The sequence below is a fragment of the Nanorana parkeri genome, unplaced genomic scaffold, assembly GCF_000935625.1.
Source record: "Nanorana parkeri isolate BGI_ZX_2015 unplaced genomic scaffold, ASM93562v1 scaffold376, whole genome shotgun sequence".
Taxonomy (NCBI): Eukaryota; Metazoa; Chordata; class Amphibia; order Anura; family Dicroglossidae; genus Nanorana; species Nanorana parkeri.
In genome coordinates this window covers 1,316,819-1,326,866 of record NW_017306644.1, presented here as the reverse complement: position 1 = coordinate 1,326,866, position 10,048 = coordinate 1,316,819, and the positions used below count along the sequence as shown (strand labels likewise).

Here is a 10,048-nt window from a genome sequence, read left to right as displayed (position 1 = left end):
CTACACACTTCAGGCAAACAGGACAAATGTCCAACATATATCCACTGTAATATTCAGGGCGGATATGACCCAAAGCCAGCCGTATCAGCAAATAAAACTTGATTCTTTTACTCAAACAATCCAAATAAAAATGGCTTATATTCAGCAGAATGACAAAAGCAACAGGGCTTATTGTCAGCAAACACTAAATTCGGTTCAGCGCCTGTATACCAAGTCCTAAGTCCCAGCCTCAGAGTAAAGGTGGCCATACAGGTGAAACTCGAATAATTAGAATATCGTGCAAAGTTCATTTATTTCACTAATGCAACTTAAAAGGTGAAACTAATATATGAGAGAGACTCATTACATGCAAAGCAAGATAATTCAAGCCGTGATTTGTCATCATTGTGATGATTATGGCTTACAGCTCATGAAAACCCCAAGAACCCCAAATCCACAACCTCAAAAAAGTAGATTATTACATGCAATCAATAAAACAAGGATTGTACATACAAACAATATCGGACCTCTGAAAAGTACAAGCATGCATATGTACTCAGTACTTGGTTTGGGCCCCTTTTGCAGCAATTACTGCAATTACTTTTGCACGATATTCTAATTATTCGAGTTTCACCTGTACTCGCCTTTCCATCCTCCTCTGCTACTCTGTTCAGAAATGGGAGCTGATGAAGTTTTCTGGCGCTTACAGGTATGGAGGAACATGTGGGCCCATCAGCTATGTCACAGACTCAGCCTATATTCCTGTGTAAAGAGACCTGCAAGGGCAAAGTGACAGTGTCTGTGTGGTGCCCACCCCCCGATATTCACCTCGTCAACAATCACCCAATCCCATCTCAGCCGCCCAAATACCCCGTGTTTCCGAGAGTGTGTCACCTCTTTCTATAATGCAGTGCTTGGGCCTACCACTAGGGCATGAGGTGGGCAACTCCGGGCCTCCAGCTGTGCATTAACTGCGAATCCCAACATGCCTCTGGGAGTCATGTCTGTAACTGTCAGGGTCTTGCAATGCCTCATGGGACTTGTAGTTCCACTACATCTGGAGGGCCAGAGTTGCCCACCCCTGATATAGGGGTATTCTGCTCACGGAGGAAGGATTGGTACGGGGTTTCTCTAGAGTGGCACGAGTATCCGTGGGTCATTTTTTCTCTGAATGGGCAAAGTATAACAATATCTCTCAGATTCTTTTTGAACTAAAGAAAAAAAGGGGGCTTTGCTTTTACTTCCAGCAGCTAAACAGAGGCAGGGAAACAACAGGATGTGGTGTGCTGCTTGGGGAGGACTGAATTAAAGCAGAACTTCGGCCTTCCCCTCAGTCTTGCACAGTTGTACCGGCTCCTCTCCTGGACTGAAATTGCTTTCTCTGATTTCACCGCACACCGCAAGCTTCTCATAATGTGCATTAGAAGCAGCAGCAAGTCAGATAGAGCCCGGCTCATTTCCTGGCTGGAGGATGTCCAGCTTCATCTAGCTCCTTACTCCCCAGCCTGACTGTCCCTGGCCCCGCCCCTTTCATTAATTGGATTTCAGTTTTTTTGGAGGCTCAGCATCACATGTGGGCATTACCTATGGAGGTCTGCATGTAAATACAGCCTGCCTAGGAATACCCTCTCCTCCAGACTGACACCCACCCATCAGTACATTTTGATATTTGCATAACCCCTCCCAAGAGCCGGCCCACTGCTTGCATCAGGACTGAGGGCTCTTGAGAGGAGTATGAGGCAGGGTGCTGTGATGTTTTCAGGAAGCTATGTACAACACTGTGCCAGGTTCTCCCATCAGCCGTGATCTGCCTGCATTGCATACAGAGACTTTGCACCTGACAGGAGCATGTGCATTGCCATATAATGGTTTTGTATATATTTGATGTTACCTATGTAAGTCTTTCATATGTGGAAGGAGGACCATATTGCTGTAAGCGATGGCAGCCAATCAGCTGTTGACTTTTCTCTTTAGAGACGCTGCGGCCTCGCGTTTCTGCTCTTGGTCATGATTGTGTTTGCGCATCGTGGATATTTTACCCCTCCGGAAGGTATTCACACCCCAGTTGGGACACAAAAACAACTCCGACATGAAAGTATTTTACATTAAAAAAATCTTTTTATTTTTTGGCTTCTCGGCCAACAAGTATAATTTTTCTTTCCAGTTTCATGAAGCAAATAAAAATAGACTTTACAGTATCTAAAGCAGTCACATCCCCGGGAATAATCACCTTATGTACAATCTCTTTCTGTGGTCAGCTATACAACTAAGATCAGATTTATCAGACCTGGACCGAGGAAAGCAGGAGCAAAGGTGGAGAGGTCAAGCTGGAATCTGATTGGGGCTCCTTTTTGCCAGTGTTTTCATTGGTCCAGTTTTGATAAACCCGCCCCCTTAGCATCTCTCCGGTCAGGGGCAGGATGGGGCTGCCGTCTCCTCTAGTGGTTGTTCTGTGAATTGCATCCTTTTTTTATTATTGCATATATACATCTGTGGTCCCTCTTAGCTGTGTTAGTTCAGTGTGTAGTTCATGTCTCTGTTTCCTCTATAAAGAGGTGGGATATTGTGTGTCTGTCACTTAGAGATCTCAGAATATCCTGCATCTCCAAGCAATGGCGGTCGTTTGGTTAGTATTGTCATGTGACGCGCTCACTGAGCCGCCAAGCGTCGTTTTCCCTAACTGCTGCCCCCATTGTCCACAGCATCAAGTCAATGACTCCCCTTATGGGGCTTTAACTCTCTGTATACACAGTGCAGGTGGATTCTACAAGGAATATAAGAAGGGAGTAATGGCGCCAGGAGGGGGCGCTGTTGAGGTCATTGGATGCTGAACAGGGTTTTTCTCACCCCCCTCCTCTCATTGCTGGAAGTCGTAAGGTCGGATCTTCATCTCCACCCTCCTCATAGAGTAGGTAGAGCCATGCCAGCCGTACCAGCTGATGCCATCTGAGTGCTTGTTGTGGTCTCCATTACGATAGAATATGCCGTTCAGGTTGGAGTCTGTGCAGCAGTTGTACCAGTACCCTCCTGCAGGGGAAGAGACAACATGGGGTCACATGAGAGGGCAGTGAAAAATTAGAGATGTCCCACACGTAAAGCACACTCCAAAGTGGTGTCTGTGTGTGCAGCTCCAATAATCACAGGCTGGGGTATCCCGTGTAATAGCTGTAATGTATTGTCTATGTGCAGCTCCAATAATCTCAGGTCGGGGTATCCCGTGTAATAGCTGTAATGTATTGTCAGTGTGCAGCTCCAATAATCACAGGCCGGGGTATCCCGTGTAATAGCTGTAATGCATTGTCAGTGTGCAGCTCCAATAATCACAGGCCGGGGTATCCCGTGTAATAGCTGTAATGTATTGTCTATGTGCCGCTCCAAAAGTCACAGGCCGGGGTATCCCGTGTAATAGCTGTAATGTATTGTCTATGTGCCGCTCCAAAAGTCACAGGCCGGGGTATCCCGTGTAATAGCTGTAATGTATTGTCTATGTGCAGCTCCAATAATCACAGGCCGGGGTATCCCGTGTAATAGCTGTAATGTATTGTCAGTGTGCAGCTCCAATATTCATAGGCCGGGGTATCCCGTGTAATAGCTGTAATGTATTGTCGGGGAATAATAAGCTATTGTAACATTTATTTGCTGTTCAATATCTTCCTAATTGTATATCGCGTACAGATTTGCAGATGCTTACACTCATGGTAGCCTGTATATGACGGAACTTATTAGCATCCTTGCTTAATGACTGCTGAATGAACTCAACTACCTCCTGCAGAATGCCTGTTGTTACCGTCAGGTCTGGCTCAATATACTTGCATCGAAGGAGGAAAATTACAGCACGGTCACCATTAAAGCCTTAGTCGGCTTGAAGCAGTGCCTGCTCGTGACACAGATCTGTTCTTGCAATTCACTTTTCTTTATGGTGTATGTGTTTGCATGGTCTGCACACTCCCATGGACATACAATGGCCAAGCATGGTCACTGTGTATTGCAAAACATAGACCAGGGGTGGGCAACCTTGGCACTCCAGCTGTTTTGGAACTACATGTCCAATGAGGCATTGCAAGACTCTGACAGCCACAGACATGAGTCCTAGAGGCAGAGGCATGCTGGGAATTGTTGTTTCCACACAGCTGGCGTGCCGAGGTAGCCTACCCCTGACATAGACAGTTGGGTGAGGATCACTATGTTTTGACAGTGAAACAATGTTGCCTCAATCCAAGGGGCAGAGAGATGGGACTGCTACACTGTGCCAAGCACTAGCGGCCAATAGGGGGAAAAACAGAGCTAAAGCTTTCCCATCACTTTATTACCTAATATACAGAGGGGGGGGGGGGGGGGGGGATTTATCAAACTGGAGCAGACAATCTGGAGCAGATTTGCACTGCAACCAATCAGCTTCTCTGTCTCATTTTCTAATCCCACCTGAGCAAACTGAAGAGAGATGCTGTTTGGTTGCCATGGGCAACTGCTCCAGTTTCTATCTGCTCCAGTTTTGATAAATTGCCCCCAGAATGTCTCTGCTCATGCAGTACAGTTCTACTTTTCAGACAAGTCTCCATCGATATCTGTTAAAAAAATAAGTCAAGGCAACTGGACTTGCTGTATTGCCTGGACTTATTTTTTACAGATATACCGTGACCTGGATGAATGAGAACCTTCACAGACAAGTCTCCATCGAGATTTTCCTTCTGCTTGCCCTGCTCACCTTTGCGCAGTCCAGCACAGTCATCCAGGCATTTGTCATTGTCCTTGTCCTTGGTACTGAAAGCTGTGTTGTTGTGATAGCGGAGGGAGTCCCTGCCGGCGTTCCCGCTGTAGTTGCCCAGGAAGAGGCGGTAACTGTTTTGCTCATCGCTGACGTAAAACTGGGCGTATTCTGCGTACCTGACGCGGCCCTCCCAGTCCTGAAATCACAGAAAGCAAAAAGCAAACTTAGAAATAAAGTCACATTTTTAACGCTGACCTCTGCTATGTTAACTGGCGGTGATTTCAGCAAATAATGTGGAATTGTTCAAGAAACTTTTGGACGATTTCTTAAGGGACCGTAATATACAGGGGTACGGGTACTCCTAGAATGAGATCCTAATAGGTTGGACTTGATGGACTAATGTCTTTATTCAACCTCAAATACTATGTAACTATGTAACCAAATGCCCTCACAAGCCCAGATGTTACCTTTTAAAAGTAGTAGTGACATAAATCTCTGTGCTACATATAGACTGTGCAGAGCTGTGGGAGGGGCTCAATAGGCCCCACCCACTACAGGCTGCCGGCAGAAAACTACAGGAGGGGGCAGAGACGAGACCAGTCACCCTGCACAAGGAGAGAGAGCAGCAGTAAGCGGTCTGTTACAGAAGGGGGCGAAGACGAGACCAGTCACCCTGCACAAGGAGAGAGCGCAGCAGTGAGCGGTCTGTTACAGAAGGTGGCGGAGACAAGACCAGTCACCCTGCACAGGGAAAGAGAGATCAGCAGTGACCGGTCTTTATAACGGGAAGCTCCAAGCTTCTCGGTAGAATACTGCACAGATCTGGAAGAAATACACAAAGCTCACTAAGATTCAGGAAGAATACACAGGACTCTTGTAGGAGGACAATATTTGTTTATCCGGGAACTCGGCATTAAAGTTTTAAAAGCACCGGTTGTAGCCTTCAGTCTCCGCCCCTTTACACGTTTTTGAACATCATAACCTTGATTAGAATATCTGCTTAGCACCACTGATGTAGATTTTAGTAGAATTCTGTCTGATTTAGACTAAAGTCTATTGAACTACAACGGTTCTTATATATTACCTTTTATAGTGACTGCGTAATACTACATTTCATCAACAGATGGCGCTGCAGGCAAGACCAGAAATTGCAACTCCCAAATTTTAGTGAAAGAGCGGATTTTCTGTGACTCTAAGGCCCCATTCACACTGAGCGACATGAAAATCGTGCGATTTTCCGCGCGATTTTATATGAGCGATATTGAGCGACTTGTCCCTATTGGGCTGTATGCAATCAGGAGCAAAATCGCTCGAAATCGCTCAAAGAAAGGGTCATGTAGGAGCTACAAGCGATATTGAGCGACGAGATGTGAACAGCTCCATTGAAATGGATTGGAGAAGCTACATAGAGGGATATCGCGTGGAAATATGATTGATATCGCTGCAAAAATCGCTCGATAAATCGCTCAGTGTGAATGGGGCCTAACACAGACCTAAAAATGGCTGCTGGAGAGCCGGAGGTGCCTTACCCCTGCAGCATGTCATTCCTATTCCTTAGTGAATTGATTGCAATGTGGAGGTGTCACACCAGCATGGATGGACCGCTTATAGGAGATATATTGCTGTAGGTGTAACCTGAAAGTGAGGCAACCCAACTAGCAGTAATGGAGTTTGGGCAAAAGTTGCTTGTCTTTTTAAAAAAAGTAGGGTTCTCCTTAAGATGTGTTAATGAGGTGCGTACTTTACCTCCAACTCTACTCTCAGGACTGTTGGCCTTCTGGTCAGGCGATAGATGTGCTCGTTGCCTATCCAAAAATCTCCCCGAATGTTGCCAAAGCCTTCCCGGTACTGCTTCCAGTCTCTGTTGAAGGAGGTCAGACCGATTTTCCTCCTCTGTATGAGGGTCCATCCACCTCCTTGGGTCTCCATATCACAGTAGACCTAATAATGAGATAATAGGATTTAGTACGGTCAAATAATTGATTGGCCCCATCGGCACCACGAGCGGGCAGCAGACGGTAGAATCTTGCGGCAACCCATCAAAAATGGATACGAGCTGAATTCTTATTGGCACGGCTCCTCGCACGCTTCAACTTTTCATCTCGGGTATTAAAACAAGCTCGCCTATGTTACAGGTAGAAAAAGCTATTTGTGGTATTACCTCCAGCTCCGGGCTCCCCAAAAATTCGTCCGCAGGCATTTTGTAGACACCCGAGATCCTATAATTCTTCTGGTAGAGGGACGAGCAGTCGTAAAGGTCACGGCATCTTCTCGAATTCCTCCCGACCCGCAGTAAATCATCAGCACATTTCAGACATGTTCTTAGAAAGCAGTAAAATAAAGCATTGGAGGCACGTGTGAGGACCACCTGAAGCCTGCCCCGAGCAATCCATTCCTTCAATGCTGATTTACACCCTCTCACGCGTCTTCCCCGCCCTTTGGACACCTGTGAAATTTCTCATTACCGAGCGGCTTCATCTCTCATCAGTGCAAGGGAAGGAAAGATCAAGTTGGTGTCTCTTCCCCCGAGAAAAGTGTTTCCATTCCACCCACACGGCTACAAGAAATCCCCAGCTGCTGAATGTCAGTCCCGATACTCTTTTTGCAGATTTAGTTTTTCATACCCCCCGGGGGTGCCTGCGATTTATTTTACAGTCTTTTGACACTAATCCCAGCTAACTATAGGATGGGGGGGGGCTGTCTACGCTTTTGGTGTGAAAGGAAAGTCCTGGAAGGATTATTAGCATGTTTCTGCTAGAAGATCATTTCGGGAGATTTAGGATGCTGGGTTGTGTTTGTGCATCTGCTTGCTAAGCAACTGTCACAGCACCATTCAGCTGCTGACTTCCAGGATCACGTCAATGGGTTAGAAGTGGAGGCACCTAGTGATCTTCCACCAACTGGAGAACCTGGATGTCTATGGCATACCTCAGAGCTCAAGACACCCGTATGTATCTGGCTTGCTTGGCAGTAAGGTCACTTGGTGTCTGCCATCTGCTGACTCTAGCCGAACTACGTGGACACTGACAACCCCGTAACTCTTACCTGCTGTGGTCTGGGTTTGGGTCTGGGCGGCCGCCTGCAGCTGCATGATCCCGATCTGGTTGTTCATCTCGGAGTACTTGCCCTCCGCGTCCGTCAGCCGCGTCTCCATCTGCTTATAGCTGCCCTCCAGCTTCATCACCTGCATGACCACGTTCACCCAGTCGGTCTCCTGCTTCTTGGTCAGCTCCTCCAGCATGCTGCTTAGGTTGGCAATCTGGACTTTCAGGTCTCGGACCTCCTCGCAGCAGGGAGGCAACTTCGTCAAGCCGTTGGCGTTGAGGGGCTTTTTCTTGGGAGCTTTCTGCAGGAGGACCGGGGAGGCTCCTAGAGCGATGAGGAAGATGCTGATACAGGCGAAGGAGTGGATCTTCATTGTGAGAAGCTCAGGCTGGTCTTTTTCGCTTGAAGTCTTTCTGGAGGAAGGGTCCTCTTAGCTGTCTGTGTTTTTGTGCTCTTCTGAATACATCCTGCAGCATCTTAAATATCCCACATCTTGGAGCCTTCCTCGCTCACCCTCCCACCTAACTCCTCTCCTCCTCCTAGCCAGGTGCCAGCTTGCTAATTCGATTGCTCGACTCGTACCAAAAACGAAGGGAGGGGCTTGGCCAGGCCATGCTTCTTTACTCCCAAAAGTGTAATATTTCCACAGCAATACAGTCCGTTTTTAACCCTTGCCGGACAGGCAGGGGCACACAGGAATGCCGACCAGTCAGGGTCGGGGAACGTTCAGGGCACTTAATGGAAAGAATCAGTCAAGGTGACCTCATCTTGCAGCATCTAGCATGAGTTTCTTTTTAAAGCCCCCTTTACACATTCGGCATCTGGAAAGGCTTTGATGTTTGTCGTCTTAGCTCTTCAGACAGAAGCCGACGAAGCACGATGGGGACCTGTTTTTCTTTAGCACCAGTGTGTAAAAATGTTTGCATTACACGAGACACGAATCCCCCGCCTGAGTACAAGCACGTAGGTGTCTGAATACCTCAGGCTGTTACACATCCCGGGACAATAAACTTACTGGATCTCATTCATGTAACCCAGCGGCCGTCTGTGTCCACATGGAAATCCAACCCCCCCCCCCTTCCAAAAGGGACAACTTTTAGTTCATTCCAGGTTGTTGTTTTTTTTTTTTGGTTGAATAAAAATCATTCCTTCTGTCTGGGGAAAAAATATATATCTGCCTGCAAACCACACATTTGTGTATCTTATACTGATACATAACCATGGTGAAAGGTTTAAACTAGGGCTGCACGTACAAGGAAGAATCTGTCTGCTTAAATTAATTTGGATTTTTTACCAGTTTTTACCAATGTTTCTAGCGGGTAATTACTTTGGGAAAGTGAACTTACGCTTTAATACACATTGTGTGTTTGAGAGAGCACGCATGCCCTGCTACCACAGTTAGGCACACAGTGAAATGGGGGCAGCACTTGGCACACACTCACAATGCCCTATGTGTGCGTTTATTTGCATGCAGATGGCGGGGTTGCTTTTATTTTTTATTTTATTTTTTACTGATTTTTTCTTTTTTTACATTGATATTTAATTTTTTTCTATCATTTTTATTTTTAATCACTTTTTACATTTTCTATTCAATAATTTTTTTTACTTTATTGCTATCACACAGGGGCTAACAAGCGCCTACGTGATAGCGTTCAAAGACTCTCTTACACCTGGTTCACACCTGGGCGTTTTCCAGCGCTGATCGAAGCGCTGTAAAACGCTCAGTCAAGTCCCATTATGTTCTATGGGCATGGATCCCACCTGGGCGTATTTCAGCGCGTAAATGTGTGTTTCGTGGACCGCAAACCGCGGTAAAAACGTGCGGCCCGAAACACGTGCCTTAATGGAACCTGTCACCTCCAGTACAGAAGATTAAGTACAGCTCCAAATGTGACAGCTGACACAGGAAGGCGAGTACTGTGAGCTGCTCCTGTGTTCTGTGATCACAGAGCAGATCGGAGAACAGATGTTCTCCGTTCTGCTCCCTGCTCTCCATCCTGAAATCATTGCCGTGGTCCCAGGTCCCCCAGAAGAACAGGGGATCCCAAAAACCATGGGGGCGTGGGGGGGGGAAGGGACCTTGCAGGGGGAAGATGGACAATGGAGCGGTTAGCGGCGGTGGAAGAGACGAAGCGGATGCTATACATTTGATTTGGGAGGCTGCACAGCCGCCCATATCGCTTGCACAAAATCGAGTGCAGGCTTCTTACGCTCTACATTTAGCCATGCTTGCCCTGAATCAAACACCCGCCTGGGACCCCCCGGAACTGCAAATAAAACAACCGCCTGGCACCTCCCAGAACTGCAAATAAAACA

At 46.9% G+C, this 10,048-nt stretch overlaps 2 protein-coding genes across 2 annotated transcripts in view; one reads left to right on the top strand and one right to left on the bottom strand.

Moving 5' to 3' along the window:
• The window catches only part of MTOR (mechanistic target of rapamycin), a gene marked incomplete at its 5' end in the record, with an annotated part of 98,189 nt that overhangs the window by 4,401 nt on the left and 83,740 nt on the right, over positions 1-10,048 (top strand). The window lies entirely within an intron of this gene.
• Positions 2,317-10,048, bottom strand: part of ANGPTL7 (angiopoietin like 7) — a 22,656-nt gene continuing 14,924 nt past the window's right edge. The window contains exons 2-7 of the mRNA XM_018559033.1: positions 7,733-8,185; positions 7,110-7,113; positions 6,849-6,954; positions 6,434-6,628; positions 4,685-4,883; positions 2,317-3,006 (exon numbers count right to left, since the gene is read on the bottom strand). Of these exons, the coding sequence (XP_018414535.1) occupies positions 2,837-3,006; positions 4,685-4,883; positions 6,434-6,628; positions 6,849-6,954; positions 7,110-7,113; positions 7,733-8,105 (1,047 nt within the window). The 5' untranslated portion in view covers positions 8,106-8,185 and the 3' untranslated portion in view covers positions 2,317-2,836. The remainder of the gene's footprint in view (positions 3,007-4,684; positions 4,884-6,433; positions 6,629-6,848; positions 6,955-7,109; positions 7,114-7,732; positions 8,186-10,048) is intronic.